At 42.4% G+C, this 23,006-nt stretch overlaps 1 protein-coding gene across 2 annotated transcripts; it reads left to right on the plus strand.

The window, feature by feature from the left end:
• The first annotated feature begins 106 nt into the window (after window positions 1–106).
• ccdc174 (coiled-coil domain containing 174) lies at window positions 107–21,916 on the plus strand. 2 transcript variants are annotated; one of them, XM_061929687.2, is made up of 11 exons: window positions 107–274; window positions 399–503; window positions 570–670; window positions 6,423–6,481; window positions 6,557–6,698; window positions 6,768–6,863; window positions 11,003–11,139; window positions 11,214–11,308; window positions 16,388–16,535; window positions 16,609–16,743; window positions 21,077–21,916. In XM_061929687.2, exons 1-11 carry the CDS (start codon window positions 233–235, stop codon window positions 21,772–21,774), a joined length of 1,758 nt encoding a protein of 585 aa, XP_061785671.2. In that variant the 5' UTR covers window positions 107–232; the 3' UTR covers window positions 21,775–21,916. The 2 variants fall into 2 exon arrangements, with proteins under 2 accessions (XP_061785671.2, XP_061785680.2); XM_061929696.2 differs by having other exon boundaries at window positions 11,006–11,139.
• The last annotated feature ends 1,090 nt before the right edge of the window (window positions 21,917–23,006 follow it).

The raw sequence follows: 23,006 nt of genomic DNA on the forward strand, positions 1-23,006 counted from the left end.
AACATTGTTTAGCTATTCAGTTTGTTTCCTCGAATATGTCAAACTGACCCGAGTGCTGTTTTGTCCACTGTCACTTTCCCCACAATGATAGCTGGTGTAGTGCATGAGTGTGGCCACTAGTTGACGGTGTAGCAACATTGCCGACAAGCTAAACCGTAGAAGAAGACTAAAGGCTAATACTGTACACTTACTGCGACATTTTTGCTAATGTGAGGCAGAAAAGATATTAAAAATGGACAAAAAGAAGAAACCGTTTGACGTGACAGCCTCTTCGGTAAGTATGCATTTTATTTTTTCTTACAAATCTCGTCAGCGCCGTTTGACGAAGTAAAGTGAGCAAATGTATCCTTTAGCAAACATGCTAAAGTGCTAACGTCAAGTTGTACTTGTTTCATTAGCTGGTGGACCTGAAAGCTGAACTGTACAGAAAGCAGGAGCAATTCAAGCAGGAGAGACTTGGACAAGAACACAGTAGCGCTGGATATAAAGCACCGAAAGTGAAGGTAGGTTACATGCTAAAGGAAATGTCCTATGCAGTCCAGCCAAATGATGATTCAATGCCTCTGTAGAAACCTAACGTTTGGAACAAGCAAAACTCTGGTGTTTCTGCTAGAGCTGACAAAGATGCAGAGCAACTGGCTGAGGAGCAGCAAAGCATTGACAATGCAAGGTAAGTTTTTTTGTAACTGCTTTCTACGGCCAAACACAGACAATATCTAATATCAAAACCCATAGAAAAAAAAATGCAAGGAGTAAATTCTGCAACAACAAACGCTGCAGCGTGACAAACTTGAGTAAGAAAAATATTGAAAATGGCAAAAACGTATAGGACCCCCCCCCGCCAGAAAAAAAAAAAAAAAAAAAATTCCATGGGAGAAACGTGCAAGTTAAAGAATGTTCGTCCCTTTTGACATGAGCGGGATACAGATTGATTGATTGATTGACTGAGACTTTTATTAGTAGGTTGCACAGTGAAGTACATATTCCGTAAAATTGACCACCAAATGGTAACACCCGAATAAGTTTTTCAACTTGTTTAAGTCGGGGTCTATCTGCATCATTGATTCATGATACAGATATATACTATCAGATATATACTATCATCATAATACAGTCATCACACAAGATCATCACATTGAATTATTTACATTATTTACAATCCGGGGTGTGGAGGTGGGCGGTTGGGTTTGGTTGTTATCATCAGTCATCAACAGTGTTGGGACTAACGCGTTACTAAGTAACGCGTTACTGTAACGCCGTTAGTTTCGGCGGTAACTAGTAATCTAACGCGTTATTTTTTTATATCCAGTAACTCAGTTACCGTTACTACATGATGCGTTACTGCGTTATTTTACGTTATTTTTTAATGTAGTATCGGCTAGAAACAGAAGAAGTGTCGTCCTTCTGTCTCACAAGGAAAAGAAAAGGCGTGCTTTCCTCGACCGAGGAGCGGAGCGCAGGGGAGACGTTCCTCCAGGGCCTATGTACTTCGGGGCTAACACCCTTCACTTTACCCGGCAGTGGGTCTTTACAGCTCCGGACTCGAGGGTGAATGACGAGGCCGGCGGTTTGTTGCAATTTTGTGACTTTATTGGTGTCTTGCACGCAGCCATCCACCAAGCTAGAGCACCTGCACGCATCCACTGTTGCGCTCCCTCACCTTTCTCGCCCACTCACTCACTGACGTCACTCACCTCACATGCTGTCATATCTTAAAGGGCCACACACACACACACACACACACACACACACACGCTACTCTCATAACAACTAAAAAGACATCATGGCGAAGCCAGAAGTCGAGGTTCTTAACATGGATACATTGTCACTACTTTTCTTTTGTCGAGCACAAAGAAAATAACATTTTAGTTAAATGTAAGTTGTGTCTTGGATCAAAGATCCCATCTACTTAAAGTTAAAGTGACAATGATTGTCACACACACACTAGGTGTGGTGAAATTATTCTCTGCATTTGACCCATCACCCTTGATCACCCCCTGGGAGGTGAGGGGAGCAGTGAGTAGCAGCAGTGACCGCACCCGGGTATACTGCCCAAAACAGCCATTCAAATCTGCTGAAACAGCTACATAAATGTAAATGGGTTATACTTGTATAGCTTTTCTACCTTTTTCAGGAACTCAAAGCGCTTTGACACTATTTCCACATTCACCCATTCACACACACATTCACACACTGATGGCGGAAGCTGCCATGCAAGGCACTAACCAGGACCCATCAGGAGCAAGGTTGAAGTGTCTTGCTCAAGGACACAACGGACGTGACTAGGATGGTAGAAGGTGGGGATTGAACCAGTAACCCTCAGATTGCTGGCACGGCCACTCTCCCAACTTCGCCACGCCACATAAGCAACATGCTTTGACGAAGCTAGTAAAGAGAGACACAGACTCTGATGCCACTTCACCTCCACCTAAGGATTTTAACGGAGGCAATGCTAGCCAGGACAACATTGATAGAGCCATTGCAGCGTATGTGCTAGAAGACATGCAGGCTATTTATACAGTGGAGTCACCCGTTTTCTGGCAGCTAAATAGCATGATACCGGCGTCAAACAACAAATGGCACAGAAAACATGTTCCAAGTACCTGGACAGTGAGTACATAAACATGGAAAGCGAGCTAAAGAAAACACTCCAAACTCTGCCTCTGCTCATCATTGAAGGTACACACTGTCAATTCTCTTATATACTATTTCATTCTAGACTTCTAGAGTGTTTGATTATCACATCACTCTAAATGTATAGACTATAAAGTTCACAAACATAAAGAGGGATGCTAGTGGGCCAGGCCAATCTTTCATTTTCTCTAAACTAAAACTGGGGAAATGTGTAGAGTCTTCTGGGCTTCACTACAGTGTTGATCTCCTGAATACATTATTTTATTTAACAATTCCTTGAGAGAAAAAAAATGCCTGATTAGGCTTTGTGTATGTCATGTGTGCCTTCCTTGGGTGAAGCCAGCTTTACAGCTATGTTGTTATTATGCTGTTTGTTACTTATGTATGTTATGTTGCAGCTATTTCAAATAGTTTTGTCAATTTGTTGTGGCCTGAAATAAATTGGCCCTTTGAAACATATCTTTGTCTTTGTGTGTTGTATGTAGAGCACATTGCTTAGCAGAGTTCAGTGATGCAAATGCATGTCAAGTTGATCAACACATTGTATTATTCTCCAGTGCAATAACAGTACTGAAACGAAGGCTAAAAGGGCATTAATGGGAGCCTTAAAAAAAAGGAGAAAAAAATAAGTAACTAAATAGTTACTTTTCACAGTAACGCATTACTTTTTGGTGTAAGTAACTGAGTTAGTAACTGAGTTACTTTTGAAATAAAGTAACTAGTAACTGTAACTAGTTACTGGTTTTCAGTAACTAACCCAACACTGGTCATCAACAATTGAGAACAGAGAAATGGATATTGGAACAGTGTAGGTCTGACTTGGTAGCATATATATGTATATATATGTATATATATATATATATATATATATAGATAGATAGATAGATAGATAGATAGATAGATAGAGAGAGAGATCAGAAGGCATAAGAAAAAGTATCTGCATTTGATTGTTTACATTTGATTATTAACAATCCGGGGAGGGTGTTAGTTTAGGGTTGTAGCTGCCTGGAGGTGAACTTTTATTGCGGTTTTGAAGGAGGATAGAGATGCACTTTCTTTTATACCTGTTGGGAGCGCATTCCACATTGATGTGGCATAGAAAGAGAATGAGTTAAGACCTTTGTTAGTTCGGAATCTGGGTTTAACGTGGTTAGTGGAGCTCCCCCTGGTGTTGTGGTTGTGGCGGTCATTTACGTTAAGGAAGTAGTTTGACATGTACTTCGGTATCAGGGAGGTGTAGCGGATTTTATAGACTAGGCTCAGTGCAAGTTGTTTTACTCTGTCCTCCACCCTGAGCCAGCCCACTTTGGAGAAGTGGGTAGGAGTGAGGTGTGATCTGGGGTGGAGGTCTAGAAGTAACCTGACTAGCTTGTTCTGGGATGTTTGGAGTTTAGATTTGAGGGTTTTGGAGGTGCTAGGGTACCAGGAGGTGCATGCGTAATCGAAAAAGGGTTGAACAAGAGTTCCCGCCAGAATCCTCATGGTGCTTTTGTTGACCAGAGAGGAGATTCTATAGAGAAATCTTGTTCGTTGGTTGACAGTTATATATATATATATATATATATATATATATATATATATATATATATATATATATATATATATATATATATACACAGGTAAAAGCCAGTAAATTAGAATATTTTGAAAAACTTGATTTATTTCAGTAATTGCATTCAAAAGGTGTAACTTGTACATTATATTTATTCATTGCACACAGACTGATGCATTCAAATGTTTATTTGGGGTGCCATGTCATCTGCTGGTGTCGGTCCACTCTGTTTCCTGAGATCCAGGGTCAACGCAGCCGTCTACCAGCAAGTTTTAGAGCACTTCATGCTTCCTGCTGCTGACCTGCTCTATGGAGATGGAGATTTCAAGTTCCAACAGGACTTGGCGCCTGCACACAGCGCAAAATCTACCCGTACCTGGTTTACGGATCATGGTATTTCTGTTCTAAATTGGCCCGCCAACTCCCCTGACCTTAGCCCCATAGAAAATCTGTGGGGTATTGTGAAAAGGAAGATGCAGAATGCCAGACCCAAAAACGCAGAAGAGTTGAAGGCCACTATCAGAGCAACCTGGGCTCTCATAACACCTGAGCAGTGCCAGAAACTCATCGACTCCATGCCACGCCGCATTAACGCAGTAATTGAGGCAAAAGGAGCTCCAACCAAGTATTGAGTATTGTACATGCTGATATTTTTCATTTTCATACTTTTCAGTTGGCCAACATTTCTAAAAATCTCTTTTTTGTATTAGCCTTAAGTAATATTCTAATTTTGTGACACACGGAATTTTGGATTTTCATTTGTTGTCACTTCAAATCATCAAAATTAAATGAAATAAACATTTGAATGCATCAGTCTGTGTGCAATGAATAAATATAATGTACAAGTTACACCTTTTGAATGCAATTACCGGTACTGAAATAAATCAAGTTTTTCAAAATATTATTATTTACTGGCTTTTACATATATATATATATATATATATATATATATATATATATACACAATTGCATGTAATATTTTACATTATAGCACGGTGGTACAGGGGTTAGTGCATGTGCCTCACAATACGAAGGTCCTGAGTTCAATCCCGGGCTCGGGATCTTTCTGTGTGAAGTTTGCATATCCTCCCTGTGATTGCGTGGGTTTCCTCTGGGTACTCCGGCTTCCTCCCACCTCCAAAGACATGCACGGATGGATGGATGGATGGATGGATGGATTAAAGTGATACTAACTTATCTTCTTTACGATCTTTTGACCTAAAATTTCGAGTCTTGATTTTTTTTGTCATCTTCATACAGAACCGAACATTTTAATGTTGAGGCACATAAAGATAAGTAGGTGAGCGTCCAACTGTCACGTACCTACCTTCCTCAGGTGTGGCGGTTATCTTCATTGTATTGTCCCGCAAACTCCCAGCATTTCATCATCAACATCTTGTGCAAATTTTGGGGTGGTTTGTGTGTTTTTGGTGTTTGCAGCATTTTTGCACGTCGCTGCATGTTTACCTCTGTTGGTCCTGGTCCTAACTAGGGCTGACCTCTAAACAGTGGCATTGGTTCAGGTTTCCAAAGTACAAATTTAACACACATATCGATTAAAATTAGGGATCGGACGGGGGGGGGTTTTTGTAAAAAAAAAAATTAAAAAAAATTATTTGATCATATATTATTATTTTTTATTCACTCGTCCGACAGAGGCGGCTACAAGCGTAAAAATATAATCACCTACATTGCAGAAAACCAACTTCTTTTACATCACTGGAGGATAAAAACATATTTCACACAGTACAAGAAGAGCGAGCCAGGAGCAGGCATGTTAATTGCTAAGCTAGCTTGAAACAACACAATAAATTGGTGCTTCAAGAAGTCTGTTTTATTATTTTCACGTTTACAAACTCTGGGAATAATTCCCTGGACACAGGAGTACTTTGATGACTAGAAACAAAAGATTTAAATTAGTAATATATTGTAGTTTTTACTTGTAAATATGTGTGCTATTGACTTTATTGTGATTTAAACAATTGTATGTAATAAAAGACATTAAGGAACTAGCAAAAATGTGTGTTGATATTATTACGGTACTGTCAATAGCACTCACCTTAAATGTATTTCAAATTTTACAATTACGGCCAATCTCACTCATGGATGATTGGTATTGGAATTGGCATCATAAAACCCTGACTGGAATATCCCCAGTTAAAATGTTAACGATACCCACCTTCAGTCCTAAAGGACATAATTGAATGGTACCTGACCAGTTTTTTGTTCCTGTCAGGAGCAAGCTGGAGGAGAAAGCCAAACTCTACGAGCAGATGACGAAAGGAGACTTTCCAGGTTGGTCATACGTGTCACTCCCACTTGCATCTCATTTGAAATGCCTGCTATTGACAGTGTCTTGAAATGTGTCAGATGAAGAAACCGAGGGTTTGTACCTGGTGGATTTTGCTCAGAAGATTATTGACAAAAGAAGAGAAGGACGCGCAGAAAGTGAGGACGAAGAAACGAGAAGATTGTCTCCTATTCCCCCTCCTCAGAACCCAGATGAGGAATGGTAATAGTCCATCTTTGTATCGGTTTCCACAATGTTGACCAGATGAATCACCTGAAAGCATCTTTGCAGGGTGGACTTTGTGGACGCTTTGGGACGATCTCGACGATGTATGAAGAAGGACTTGCCAGATTTTAAAAAACTAGACCAAGACCTTCATGGAAATGGGTAATCCAATCCACTTTATTTATATAGCACATTTAAACTACAAATATGTTTCCAAAGTGCTGCACAACAATATTAAAAACAATATTCAAATATTATCCTTAGCTCCACCAATGACTGAATAAAAACACAAAATAAATAAATATAAAACCAATATAAAAATAAAGGGTAAAACCAATTAAAACAGTAAATAGAAATCAAAATTTATAATAAAAAAAAACACAAACAGAGGAAGACAGAGGACCACACAACTCACGTAGTGTTAAAAACCAAAGAATAAAAGTGGGTCTTAAGACGAGACTTAAAACACTCCACTGTGGGAGCAGTTTGAACATGGAGGGGCAGAGTGTTCCAGAGTTTAGGGCCGACCACAGAGAAGGCCCTGTCTCCCCTGGATTTAAGTCTGGTCTTGGGCACCACGAGCTGGAGCTGGCTCTCGGACCTCAGAGCGCGCACAGGAGTGTAAATTTGGATGAGGTCCGAGATACGTGGGTCCCCCCTCCAATGGGCTCACTACCCATAGCAGGGGTCATAGAGGTCGGGTGCGATGTGAGCTGGGCGGAAGCCGAAGGCAGGGCACTTGGCGGTCCGATCCTCGGCTACAGAAGCTAGCTCTTGGGACGTGGAACGTCACCTCGCTGGGGGGGAAGGAGCCTGAGCTAGTGCGTGAGGTGGAGAAGTTCCGGCTAGATATAGTCGGACTCACTTCGACGCACAGCAAGGGCTCTGGAACCAGTTCTCTTGACAGGGGCTGGACTCTCTTCCACTCTGGCGTTGCCAGCAATGAGAGGCGACGGGCTGGGGTGGCAATTCTTGTTTCCCCTCGGCTCAAAGCCTGCACGTTGGAGTTCAACCCGGTGGACGAGAGGGTAGCCTCCCTCCGCCTTCGGGTGGGGGGACGGGTCCTGACTGTTGTTTGCGCTTACGCGCCCAACGGCAGTTCAGATTACCCACCCTTTTTGGATTCACTCGAGGGAGTACTGGAGAGTGCTCCCCCGGGTGATTCCCTCGTTCTACTGGGGGACTTCAACGCTCATGTTGGCAACGACAGTGAAACCTGGAGAGGCGTGATTGGGAAGAATGGCCGCCCGGATCTGAACCCGAGTGGTGTTTTGTTATTGGACTTTTGTGCTCGTCACGGATTGTCAATAACAAACACCATGTTCAAACATAAGGGTGTCCATATGTGCACTTGGCACCAGGACACCCTAGGCCGCAGTTCCATGATCGACTTTGTAGTTGTGTCATCGGATTTGCGGCCTCATGTTTTGGACACTCGGGTGAAGAGAGGGGCGGAGCTTTCTACCGATCACCACCTGGTGGTGAGTTGGCTGCGATGGTGGGGGAGGATGCCGGACAGACCTGGCAGGCCCAAACGCATTGTGAGGGTTTGCTGGGAACGTCTAGCAGAGTCTCCTGTCAGAGAGAGTTTCAATTCCCACCTCCGGAAGAACTTTGAACATGTCACGAGGGAGGCGCTGGACATTGAGTCCGAGTGGACGATGTTCCGTACCTCTGTTGTCGGGGCGGCCGATTGGAGCTGTGGCCGCAGGGTAGTTGGTGCCTGTCGTGGCGGTAATCCTAGAACCCGTTGGTGGACACCGGCGGTGAGGGATGCCGTCAAGCTGAAGAAGGAGTCCTATCGGGTTCTTTTGGCTCATGGGACTCCTGACGCAGCAGACAGGTACCGACAGGCCAAGCGGTGTGCGGCTTCAGCGGTCGCGGAGGCAAAAACTCGGACATGGGAGGAGTTCGGTGAGGCCATGGAAAAAGACTTCCGGACGGCTTCGAAGCAATTCTGGACCACCATCCGCCGCCTCAGGAAGGGGAAGCAGTGCAGTGTCAACACCGTGTATGGTGGGGATGGTGCTCTGTTGACCTCGACTGCGGATGTTGTGGATCGGTGGAGAGAATACTTCGAAGACCTCCTCAATCCTACCAGCACGTCTTCCTATGAGGAAGCAGGGCCTGGGGAATCTGTGGTGGGCTCTCCTATTTCTGGGGCTGAGGTTGCCGAGGTAGTTAAAAAGCTCCTCGGTGGCAAGGCCCCGGGGGTGGATGAGATCCGCCCGGAGTTCCTTAAGGCTCTGGATGTTGTGGGGCTGTCTTGGTTGACAAGACTCTGCAACATCGCGTGGACATCGGGGGCGGTACCTCTGGATTGGCAGACCGGGGTGGTGGTTCCTCTCTTTAAGAAGGGGAACCGGAGGGTGTGTTCCAACTATCGTGGGATCACACTCCTCAGCCTTCCCGGTAAGGTCTATTCAGGTGTACTGGAGAGGAGGCTACGCCGGATAGTCGAACCTCGGATTCAGGAGGAACAGTGTGGTTTTCGTCCTGGTCGTGGAACTGTGGACCAGCTCTATACTCTCGGCAGGGTCCTTGAGGGTGCATGGGAGTTTGCCCAACCAGTCTACATGTGCTTTGTGGACTTGGAGAAGGCATTCGACCGTGTACCCCGGGAAGTCCTGTGGGGAGTGCTCAGAGAGTATGGGGTAACGGACTGTCTTATTGTGGCGGTTCGCTCCCTGTATAATCGGTGTCAGAGCTTGGTCCGCATTGCCGGCAGTAAGTCGGACACGTTTCCAGTGAGGGTTGGACTCCGCCAGGGCTGCCCTTTGTCACCGATTCTGTTCATAACCTTTATGGACAGAATTTCTAGGCGCAGTCAGGGCGTTGAGGGTATCTGGTTTGGTGGCTGCAGGATTAGGTCTCTGCTTTTTGCAGATGATGTGGTCCTGATGGCTTCATCTGGCCAAGATCTTCAGCTCTCACTGGATCGGTTCGCAGCCGAGTGTGAAGCGACTGGGATGAGAATCAGCACCTCCAAATCCGAGTCCATGGTTCTCGCCCGGAAAAGGGTGGAGTGCCATCTCCGGGTTGGGGAGGAGATCTTGCCCCAAGTGGAGGAGTTCAAGTACCTCGGAGTCTTGTTCACGAGTGAGGGAAGAGTGGATCGTGAGATCGACAGGCGGATCGGTGCGGCATCTTCAGTAATGCGGACGCTGTATCGATCCGTTGTGGTGAAGAAGGAGCTGAGCCAGAAGGCAAAGCTCTCGATTTACCGGTCGATCTACGTTCCCATCCTCACCTATGGTCATGAGCTTTGGGTCATGACCGAAAGGACAAGATCACGGGTACAAGCGGCCGAAATGAGTTTCCTCCGCCGGGTGGCGGGGCTCTCCCTTAGAGATAGGGTGAGAAGCTCTGCCATCCGGGGGGAGCTCAAAGTAAAGCCGCTGCTCCTCCATATCGAGAGGAGCCAGATGAGGTGGTTCGGGCATCTGGTCAGGATGCCACCCGAACGCCTCCCTCGGGAGGTGTTTCGGGCACGTCCGACCGGTAGGAGGCCACGGGGAAGACCCAGGACACGTTGGGAAGACTATGTCTCCCGGCTGGCCTGGGAACGCCTCGGGATCCACCGGGAGGAGCTGGACGAAGTGGCTGGGGAGAGGGAAGTCTGGGCTTCCCTGCTTAGGCTGCTGCCCCCGCGACCCGACCTCGGATAAGCGGAAGAAGATGGATGGATGGATGGATGGTCCGAGATATACTGAGGTGCCAGTCCATGTAAAGCTTTAAAAACAAACAGCAAGGTTTTAAAATCAATTCTAAGATGAACAGGGAGCCAGTGCAAACTCTGAAGAATAGGGGTTATATGCTGGCGTTTCCTGGCCCCTGTTAAAAGTCGTGCTGCCGCGTTCTGGACTAACTGCAACCGGGAGAGAGCTTTTTGGCTAATGCCAGCATAAAGTGCATTGCAGTAGTCCAGGCCACTTGAAATAAAAGCATGCACGACTTGTTCAAAAAGGTTAAAAAACGGTTTTACCTTTACTAAAAGACGAAGATGTTAAAAACACGATTTTAAAACGCCATTGACTTGTTTGTAAAGTTTAAAATCGCTGTCTATAGTGACGCCAAGGCTGGTGACTTTGGGTCGCACATAATTTTGCAATGGTCCCAAGTCAGTGAGGGCCGGACCAAAAACTGAAATTTCCGTTTTTCCCTCATTCATTATTAAAAAATTCTGGGCTAACCAAGCCTTGATGTCGCATAGACAGTTGAGAAGGGGTGTCGACATTCAAAAAACATTTTAAGGCATTGATTGACATGCCGTACATCTTTTTTTAATGCGTTCCATCTAGAAGAGTGCCCACTGACAAGACCTTACTGTCAGAGGACATGCGCCGAGACCTCCAGAGGCAGGAGTGGGAGCGAGAAGAAGAGGAGGCCATGAAGAAGCCCGTTGGACCCATTCACTACGAGGACATCAGGGCCCAAGGTTAGCAATGGATGTGGCTTTACCGGTCTGGAGTTCCAAGTTCTTCATCTTGGTACTTTTGTGTCGACTGTCAGAGGCTCGGGACCTGGGTGTTGGCTACTTTGCCTTCGCTCAGGACGAGGAGAATCGAACAAAGCAGAGGAAGACCTTAGACATGCTGAGGGATCAGGTGAGCGACTGCATTTGAATTTGTCACATGTTACACATATATAATGTGCATGCAATATCTTGGTAGACCGGGGTGGTGGTTCCTCTCTTTAAGAAGGGGAACCGGAGGGTGTGTTCTAACTATCGTGGGATCACACTCCTCAGCCTTCCCGGTAAGGTCTATTCAGGTGTACTGGAGAGGAGGCTACGCCGGATAGTCGAACCTCGGATTCAGGAGGAACAGTGTGGTTTTCGTCCTGGTCGTGGAACTGTGGACCAGCTCTATACTCTCGGCAGGGTCCTTGAGGGTGCCTGGGAGTTTGCCCAACCAGTCTACATGTGTTTTGTGGACTTGGAGAAGGCATTCGACCGTGTCCCTCGGGAAGTCCTGTGGGGAGTGCTCAGAGAGTATGGGGTATCGGACTGTCTGATTGTGGCAGTCCGCTCCCTGTATGATCAGTGCCAGAGCTTGGTCCGCATTGCCGGTAGTAAGTCGGACACGTTTCCAGTGAGGGTTGGACTCCACCAAGGCTGCCCTTTGTCACCGATTCTGTTCATAACTTTTATGGGCAGAATTTCTAGGCGCAGTCAAGGCGTTGAGGGGATCTGGTTTGGTGGCTGCAGGATTAGGTCTCTGCTTTTTGCAGATGATGTGGTCCTGATGGCTTCATCTGGCCAGGATCTTCAGCTCTCACTGGATCGGTTCGCAGCCGAGTGTGAAGCGACTGGGATGAGAATCAGCACCTCCAAGTCCGAGTCCATGGTTCTCGCCCGGAAAAGGGTGGAGTGCCATCTCCGGGTTGGGGAGGAGATCTTGCCCCAAGTGGAGGAGTTCAAGTACCTCGGAGTCTTGTTCACGAATGGAGGAAGAGTGGATCGTGAGATCGACAGGCGGATCGGTGCGGCGTCTTCAGTAATGCGGACGCTGTATCGATCCGTTGTGGTGAAGAAGGAGCTGAGCCGGAAGGCAAAGCTCTCAATTTACCGGTCGATCTACGTTCCCATCCTCACCTATGGTCATGAGCTTTGGGTTATGACCGAAAGGACAAGATCACGGGTACAAGCGGCCGAAATGAGTTTCCTCCGCCGGGTGGCGGGGCTCTCCCTTAGAGATAGGGTGAGAAGCTCTGCCATCCGGGGGGAGCTCAAAGTAAAGCCGCTGCTCCTCCACATCGAGAGGAGCCAGATGAGGTGGTTCGGGCATCTGGTCAGGATGCCACCCGAACGCCTCCCTAGGGAGGTGTTTAGGGCACGTCCGACCGGTAGGAGGCCGCGGGGAAGACCCAGGACACGTTGGGAAGACTATGTCTCCCGGCTGGCCTGGGAACGCCTCGGGGTCCCACAGGAAGAGCTGGACGAAGTGGCTGGGGAGAGGGAAGTCTGGGCTTCCCCGCTTAGGCTGCTGCCCCCGCGACCCGACCTCGGATAAGCGGAAGAAGATGGATGGATGGATGGGCAATATCTTCTCAAAGGACAGTACAATGGAATTGAAACTCGGATATACCGTATTTTTCGGACTATAAGTCGCGGGTGCGACTTATACTCAGGAGCGACTTGTGTGTGAAATTATTAACACATTAGCGTAAAATATCAAATAATATTATTTATCTCATTCACGTAAGAGACTAGACGTATAAGATTTCATGGGATTTAGTGATTAGGAGTGACAGATTGTTTGGTAAACGTATAGCATGTTCTATATGTTATAGTTATTTGATTGACTCTTACCATAATATGTTACGTTAACATACCAGGCACGTTCTCAGTTGGTTATTTATGCCTCATATAACGTACACTTATTCAGCCTGTTGTTCACTATTCTTTATTTATTTTAAATTGCCTTTCAAATGTCTGTTCTTGCTGTTGGCTTTTATCAAATACATTTCCCCAAAAAATGCAACTTATACTACAGTGCAACTTATATATGTTTTTTTCCTTCTTTATTATGCATTTTCGGCCTGTGCGACTTATACTCTGGAGCGATTTATACTCCGAAAAATACGGTAGTTTAGAGTAGGCAGGGTACAGCTTGCATAGGTTTACTTATCCACTGAAAATGAGTCAAAACCCAGCCATTATTGTGTAGATACAGTAGAGGGAAACACAAGTAGTGGTGTCTTGATCCAATAATAAAAATAAGTGCCAGATTATATCGGCTTACCTTTAAAATCTCAGATACAAGTGCTCCGATACGAGCAGTCCTGCAGCGCCTTTAATTGTGCAGAGCTACTAGGAGCTACACAACAGCTTAGCACACAAGCTAAACATAGTAATAAGTGTCCTTAATTGAACAATATTGCAGTCGAGCAGCTACACAGCAGCTAAGCACACAAGCTAGCCATACATAACAGTGTTTGTGCTAGGAATCTTCAAAATGGGGTCCCAGGGACCCCATCAAGTCATAAAAATGGTGTCCCACAGTACATTTTTGGGGTCCCACTTTTTTTGTAACCGTTTTGAAAACAAATGATAAATGTATGCGTTATCCTGTTACATCTCACATTCTATATTGTGTTTTGGAAAAAGGTTGTCATAAACGTTACTTAATTCAGTAAAAAAAAAAAAATACAAAAGAAAACAAATGCAGTATTTGTGATCGATAAAACTTTCGGCGAAACAAAATTTAAGAAACTGTACCGGAAAGTGCATTACTTTGAAGTCAACCAATAATATAACTAAAGTTCCTTGGGTGAATAATATAAATTCACCACACCGGTATGTTTTAGCGCTTTCGTGGCTGACAGATATAAGTAAGAAGTTTACACTACTTTATATTAGAAATGGCACTAAAACATTTACTACTAAAACATTTCGATAGATTTTTGAGCGCCGTGTGTAATTTTCTATATTTTCAATGGAACAGTTAAAATTAGGGATGTCCGATAATGGCTTTTTTGCCGATATCAGATCTTCCGATATTGTCCAATTCTTAATTACCGATACCGATATCAACCGATACCGATATATACAGTCGTGGAATTAACACATTATTATGCCTAATTTGGACAACCAGGTATGGTGAAGATAAGGTTCTTTTAAAAAAAAATAAAAAAATAAAATAAGATACATAATTTAAAAACATTTTCTTGAATAATAAAGAAAGTAAAACAATATAAAAACAGTTACATAGAAACTAGTAATTAATGAAAATGAGTAAAATTAAGTGTTAAAGGTTAGTACTATTAGTGGACCAGCAGCACGCACAATCATGTGTGCTTACGGACTGTATCCCTTGCAGACTGTATTGATATATATTGATATATAATGTAGGAACCAGAATATTAATAACAGAAAGAAACAACCCTTTTGTGTGAATGCGTGTAGTAAATGGGGGAGGGAGGTTTTTTGGGTTGGTGCACTAATTGTAAGTGTATCTTGTTTTTTATGTTGATTTAATAAAAAAACAAAAAAACAAAAACGATACCGATAATAAAAAAAAACGATACCGATAATTTCCGATATTACATCTTAAAGCGTTTATCGTCTCCAGTTAAAATGTTGGTATTGTTTACTTGAGACTTATCTCTTATGTTTGACTGCCATCTACTGGTCACACTTATAATTACACCCTGTACCAAATTAAATATTGTAGCGTCCTGGAAGAGTTGATACAGCAGGGAATTCTGTGTATTGGTTTTGTTGTGTTTATGTTGTGTTGCGGTGCAAATATTCTCTCAAAATGTGTTTGTTATTGTTGTTTAGTGTGGTTTCACAATACGGCACATGTTTATGACAGTGTTGGCGTTGTTCATACGGCCACCCTTAATGTGACATGTATGGCTGTTGAGTAAGAATGCCCTTCATTCAATTGCGCATGGAATGTTCAAAATCAATATGATCATTAAAATTAGCTATGATAGTATAGAAAGACAGCTTTTCTTGACATCTTTAATATAAAAGGTTGTTAAAAGGAAAGGCCATGTAACACAGTGATGAACATGCCCTTTCCCAACTACTTTGGCACGTGTTGCAGCCATGAAATTCTAAGTTAATTATTATTTGCAAAAAAAAATGAAGTTTATGAGTTTGAACATCAAATATCTTGTCTTTGTAGTGCATTCAATTGAATATGGGTTGAAAAGGATTTGCAAATCATTGTATTCCGTTTATATTTACATCTAACACAATTTCCCAACTCATATGGAAACGGGGTTTGTAGTTCAACTGTACATTGACTACTCTAAACTATGTCCATATTTACTCTCTATAGCACAGGTGTCAAACTCAAGGCCCAGGGGCCAGATGTGGCCCGCCACTATATTTTATTTGGCCCTCAAAAGCCTGCAAATATGTATCAATAAAGTACTGTAACTTTTCTTAATAGATGTATTATTTCTTAAAAAATATATCTACTCCATGTAATCGTAAATTATGTTAACTTAAATATTGTCTAATTATGCAAAAATATATTGTCAGATATAATTTTAAATAGAAATAAATACTAAATAATGATTTCAAAGCAAGTTATCCATCAAATTGTGCAATGTAAAAGTAGAAATAGATTTCATCGTAAAATTTGGAAATTTACTGTGGTTTTTACAGCATTTTTTTCGAAAAAAATTTTTCTGTAGTAAACTGAGGTGCCGTTTTGGCATTTACAGTAAAATCTACAATTAATTTGCGGTAAAAAAAAAAACTGGCAACTCGTGTGCCAAAATTTTACTGTAAAATTGCAGTTTTTTTATTTACAGTAAAAAAACAAATGTAAATTTTACAGTAAAATTCTGGCAACTGAGCTGCCTTTTTTTAACCATAGAAACAGCAGTACTGTTTCCATTTACAGTAATATATACTACATTTTGAGGTAACATTATTGCAACTTACCATATTTTTTTTACATTTTATTTTTTTTAAACTCTACTAATAAAATGCATTAAAAATTGTGTAATAATAGTATTCACTGTTAGAAACGGCCCTCTGGGGCCAAACAACTGCGTTGTGGCCCTCAGTGAAAACAACTTTGACACCTCTGCTCTATAGTATTGCCCATCTGTTGCTGAAATATAAGCATGCTTAATTTTGTGAGTTCTTGTGTATATTCCCATGTATTGTATGCATTATTGTACACAGTAAGTTGTACCATCATTGCCACTTTTGTCAGACAACCGACCAGCGCAGCAAGCGGGAACGATTGAAAGAGAAGAAGAAGGCCATCCTGCAAGCCAGACTGGCCAAAATAAAGCAGAGGAAGATTAAGGCAAAGGGCGGTGTTGTTTCAGAAGAAGAACCGGTCGAGGAAGAGAAGGAAGGTTAGAATCACACCATTCTTTGATCTGATAGTAATGAAGACGTTTTATACATTTTATGAGTTGTTTCTCACAGAAGAGGAGGATGAGATGGCACCCTCGCCTCCACCACCAGAGGTCAGCATACTGAAGAAGGTGGAAGTGGAGATTCAGGAAAGGAGGGACACCAAACCTGGAGTCCCTTATGTCCGAGAATGGGACAGAGGCAAAGGTACAGTTGTGCTTTGATGACTCCCCATTAATCTTTCTGCCGTAATGCATCACGTTTGTTAAGGCCTTGTAGGAGTCGGGTGACAACGCTGAAGGGTTGTAAAATGCACTCAGAGAAAATTATTGTGTAGAAGAGCCCAAAAAAGGCATTAATGCAAACTATGGTGAGGAATAAAACGCAATTAGGCAGTCCTTGTTGCAATGATTAACACTGTACAAGAAGAAAAGGAACTATCTTGTGGCGGAAGAGTACGTAGTTGCAAGAATACGCGTTCACGTGTAGCTAGTCTGAGGAAACATGTCACTTTTGTTTGTTTTCATGACCATACGGCGTACTCTTCTGAAGGCAGTGCGAAGTGATATTAAGATTTCGTAAAATGGGAGAAATGTCAACCAACGAGGACATTTTTCTAATCAAGTAGTCAAACAATGTTGTCTTTTAGATGTATATGAGACGCTCAAACATCTCAAAAGGCACATGTCACATTCATAACAAAGTATGTAAGGAGTGTGCAGTAGGAAGAGAGATGCATTATTCGTTGTACACTGAATAAAAGGCGGGTGTGTGGGAGTAGGCTCAGTTTGGAGGGGGTTGAGAGCTTATGGCGCAACTCAGTTGGAAGTGCCCACACTGGGAACATTTGTGCATTGTTAAATGAGCAACAAGAAGGGAGAAGAGATACTTTCAGTGAGTCAATGCGGACAAGGTCACACAGCGGTTCGACTGTGACAACCAGGGCTGCACCTCTTGATTATTTTAGTAATCTCTCCATTAGTTTGTTCGATTAATCGAGTCACTGGATAAAACATGCTTTATAGAAGGGGTGCTCACACTTTTTCTGCAGGCGAGCTACTTTTCAATTGATCAAGTCGTGGGGATCTACCTCATTCATATATATAATTTATATTTACTTATTTATGAAATATATGTTTTTGTTAACAAGTTAAAGGTGTTTAATGATAATGCAAGTATGTTTAACACATATAGTTAATATTGTTAAAAAATTAAAGGTGTTTAATGATAATACAAGTATGTTTAATACATATAGTTAATATTGTTAACAAGTTAAAGGTGTTTAAAGATAATGCAAGCATGTTTAACACATATAGTTAATATTGTTAACAACTCAAAGGTGTTTAAAGATAATACAAGCATGTTTAACACATATAGTTAATATTGTTAACAAGTTAAAGGTGTTTAAAGATAATACAAGCATGTTTAACACATATAGTTAATATTGTTAACAACTTAAAGGTGTTTAAAGATAATACACGCATGTTTAACACATATAGTTAATATTGTTAACAAGTTAAAGGTGTTTAAAGACAATACAAGCATGTTTAACACATATAGTTAATATTGTTAACAAGTTAAAGGTGTTTAATGATAATACAAGCATGTTTAACACATATAGTTAATATTGTTAACAAGTTAAAGGTGTTTAAAGATAATACAAGCATGTTTAACACATATAGATTCCTTTCTTTCATGAAGACAAGAATATAAGTTGGTGTATTACCTGATTCTGATGACTTGCATTGATTGGAATCAGACAGTGGTGTTGATAACGTCCGCATTTTCGAATGGAGGAGAAAAAACGTCCTCCTTTCTGTCCAATACCACATGAAAGTGGTTGGTTTTTGGCATCTTATTTGTCCAGCTTCCGTACTCCTTTGTATACACTTTACAAGAAATACATTGTCGGCAAACTCCGTAGCTTGCTAGCTTGTGCACGACAGCTTTCTGAGGCTCTTATTTTGTTAGCGCAACTGTGCAGTCGGTCTTTGGAGTTTTGACGACGGGTACGGCGCCAGAGTCTGTTGAAATAAAGTGTTTCTCGCCTTCCAGTCGGTAATTTTAATGAGCTGGCAGCAGCCAGCGTCATCTCAGAAGACCCTCGGGTGCCGTGAATGTCAATCAAGTGACATCATAGTGAAGATTTATGATCGCTCATTTTTAGGACTATTTTTTTAATGCCTGGCTGGTGATCGACTGACACACCCTCCGTGATCGACCGGTAGCTCGCGATCGACGTAATGAGCACCCCTGCTTTATAGCCTCAATGCGTATTTTAGGGAAATAGTTTAAATACATATTTTCCCTGCTTGCCATAACTTCCATTCTTAAATAAATGCAGGTCAACATTGGAATATTTGCATTATTAAAACATGAATAAATTGAAAAAATCCTCGACACTGTTCGCCGCCCCACACATCACATCACACATACACCACCGCTCTCGTCACAATCATGTTTAACTCCCAAGGAATTAGACTTGTTAGACTGTGCTCTCTTTGTTCCATGTACCGGTAAGCATTTAGTTTATCAGTATGGGGAATTGAATTATGGAACATATTAATAGACAATGTACTAATATGATCCAGTTAAAGAAACTGTTCAAACTCAAAGTGTTTACAAAGTACAAGTAAGTAGAATTCTGATCAACCTTATTAAAAATGAGGTAATCTTATTCATCTCATTTGTGAATTACAATTTATTTGAGTATTTATTGAGAGCTTTAATATTTATGGAGTTAAATTGTATACAGGTTAAGAACAGGAAGTGAGTTAAATGTGTTAGCAATTGCTATGAAATGGAAAAAGATTAATACGATCTGTTTCTTCCTAATCCTTTTCGGACATGTTGTGAAGAGAAACTGGAAATATGTGATGCATCATTTTGTAACTGCATGCATCTTCGAAATAAACTTAAGTCATAAACAATGACTATTAACGATTAACTGAAAATATAAACAAGTACTTAAATAACTACTCTGATATGTTCAAGGCGAATAAAGCAAAAGCAAACAGATGACGACGTGAACATGAGTTGGTACATTGACAGTGACATTTAACTTATTTCCAGAGGTGGGTAGTAACGCGCTACATTTACTCCGTTACATCTACTTGAGTAACTTTTGGGATAAATTGTACTTCTAAGAGTAGTTTTAATGCAACATACTTTCACTTTTACTTGAGTATATTTATAGAGAAGAAACGCTACTTTTACTCCGCTACTTTTATCTACATTCAGCTCGCTACTCGTTACTGATTTTTATCCATCTGTTAATGCACGCTTTGTTTGTTTTGGTCTGTCAGACAGACCTTCAAAGTGCCTGCGTTTCACCAAATACAGTCACTGGTGACGTTTCACTCCGTTCCACCAATCAGATGCAGTCACTTGTGACGTTTCACTCCGTTCCACCAATCAGATGCAGTCACTGGTGACGTTGGACCAATCAAACAGAGCCAGGCGGTCACATGACCCAACTTAAACAAGTTGATAAACTTATTGGGGTGTTACCATTTAGTGGTCAATTGTACGGATTATGTACTGTACTGTGCAATCTACTAATAAAAGTTCCAATCAATCAATCAAAAGTGTGAAGGAAAAAAGACACTTTTTTTATTTCAAACGTACATCCCGTCAAAAGCCTAAAAACTGACTGCACAGTTCCTGTCTTCACAATAAAAGTGCCGCTCCATCGCGCCTGCGCTTACAAAATAAGAGTCTCCGAAAGCCAGCGCAAACAAGCCAGCAAGCTACGGAGTTTGCCGCCAATGTATTTCTTGTAAAGTGTATAAAAACGAATATGGAAGCTGGACAAATAAGATGCCAAAAACCAACCACTTTCCTGTGGTATTAGACAGAAAGGAGGAACTTTTTTTCTCTTCCATTTGAAAACGTGGACGTTATCAGCACTACTGTCTGATTACAATCAATGCAAGTCATCACAATCATACCAATTTATATTCTTGTCTTCATGAAAGAAAGGAATCTAGATGTTAAACATGCATGTATATTCATTAAAACACCTTTAACATGTAAACAAAAACGGCAAAATAAATGCATATAAATGATATACTGTATATATCAATGTATGTATGTGTGTGTATATATATATATGTATATATATATATATATATATATATATATATATGATATGTGTGTGTATGTTACTCATCAGTTACTCAGTACTTGAGTAGTTTTTTCACAACATACTTCTTACTTTTACTCAAGTAAATATTTGGATGACTACTCCTTACTTTTACTTGAGTAATGAATCTCTAAAGTAACAGTACTCTTACTTGAGTACAACGTCTGGCTACTCTGCCCACCTTTGGTTATTTCACAGCGTTCATTAAATTGATAGCCTTAGGGAAGAAACTGTTTTTATGACAGGTTGTTTTGGCATACAGTGATTTGTAAGACCTGCTGAAGGTGAGGAGTTTGAACTGTTTGTGACAAATACTCCTTTTGGCAATACATTCAAAGTCAGTCGTGGTTTCAATAACAACGTATTTTTACAATGTTTTTACTTTTTGTATCCCAGAATCCATGTTCAGCCAGTGGAAAGGCCGGCGTCAGGAGGAGCGAGACTCCGAGTTTGCGCCTCCCTCCGCATACTTTTCCGAGGAGTGGCGTCCAAGACCTGCAAAGACACGCATCCCAGAAAAGAAGATTCCTAAAATGTCATTTAGGGGGACACAAGTCTCGGATGAGACCACTGAGAAAAAGGACGATCCGCAGCCTGCTGCTAAAGTTGCTCCCCCTCATCCTCCTCCTACACAAAACCCCCCAGTCCAACCACAGCCTCCGCCCCCATGTCGCCCTCCCGCTCCTCCCCCTGCCAACCGCCACTATCCCCCTCCTCCTATGTATCCACATTTTGCTCCTCCCCAATTTGTATGTCCACCTTTCCCATTTCCCCACTTACGGCCTCCCTGCCAAAACCAGTACCCTCCACAGTGTCCACCCCCTATGCCGCGTCCCTTCCAGTTCCAGCCGCCCCCGCGACCCACGGACCCTGTCCCACCTCAGCCGTCCCCGCGAGCCACGGACCCTGTCCCACCTCAGCCGTCCCCGCGAGCCACGGACCCTGTCCCACCTCAGCCGTCCCCGCGACCCACGGACCCCGTCCTACCTCAGCCGCCCCTGCAACCCACAGAGGTTCCACAGGCTCAGCAGCCCCCTCAAGGCTCCTCCCAAAGTCTGGCCGACATGTTGTCCTTCTACAGGAACGCCACCTGACAAAGTGTGTGGAGAAAGTCAAGAAGGTAATCTCTTTTATATGAAATTCACACATGTGAGTAACAACATCAAGTGAGATGTTGTCAAACATCCCACCTCACTCATTTAGTATTTAATAAATGGAAGCAAATATTCTGACTTGGTTTATTGGGGAAATAGAACGACACTATTGAGAGCCAATACAATCACTGTATATACAAATTAGATACAGCTTTCAGTTTGATGGATGCAAACTACAAGCACAATAATGAACATACAGTTGCAAGAAAAAGTATGTGAACCCTTTGGGATTACTGGGATTTTTACATACAAACCCCGTTTCCATATGAATTGGGAAATTGTGTTAGATGTAAATATAAACGGAATACAATGATTTGCAAATCATGTTCAACCCATATTCAGTTGAATTTGCGACAAAGACAACATATTTGATGTTCAAACTGATAAACATTTTTTTTTTGCAAATCATTAACTTTAGAATTTGATGCCAGCAACACGTGACAAAGAAGTTGGGAAAGGTGGCAATAAATACTGATAAAGTTTGAGGAATGCTCATCAAACACTTATTTGGAACATCCCACAGGTGAACAGGCAAATTGGGAACAGGTGGGTGCAATAATTGGGTATAAAAGTAGATTCCATGAAATGCTCAGTCATTCACAAACAAGGATGGGGCGAGGGTCACCACTTTGTCAACAAATGCGTGAGCAAATTGTTGAACAGTTTAAGAAAAAACATTCTCAACCAGCTATTGCAAGGAATTTAGGGATTTCACCATCTACGGTCCGTAATATCATCAAAGGGTTCAGAGAATCTGGAGAAATCACTGCACTTAAGCAGCTAAGCCAGTGACCTTCCATCCCTCAGGCTGTACTGCATCAACAAGCGACATCAGTGTGTAAAGGATATCACCACATGGGCTCAGGAACACTTCAGAAACCCACTGTCAGTAACTACAGTTGGTCGCTACATCTGTAAGTGCAAGTTAAAACTCTCCTATGCAAGGCGAAAACCGTTTATCAACAACACCCAGAAACGCCGTCGGCTTCGCTGGGCCTGAGCTCATCTAAGATGGACTGATACAAAGTGGAAAAGTGTTCTGTGGTCTGACGAGTCCACATTTCAAATTGTTTTTGGAAACTGTGGACGTCGTGTCCTCCGGACCAAAGAGGAAAAGAACCATCCGGATTGTTATAGGCGCAAAGTGGAAAAGCCAGCATGTGTGATGGTAT

This window comes from Nerophis lumbriciformis, linkage group LG03 (genome assembly GCF_033978685.3).
Source record: "Nerophis lumbriciformis linkage group LG03, RoL_Nlum_v2.1, whole genome shotgun sequence".
Taxonomy (NCBI): Eukaryota; Metazoa; Chordata; class Actinopteri; order Syngnathiformes; family Syngnathidae; genus Nerophis; species Nerophis lumbriciformis.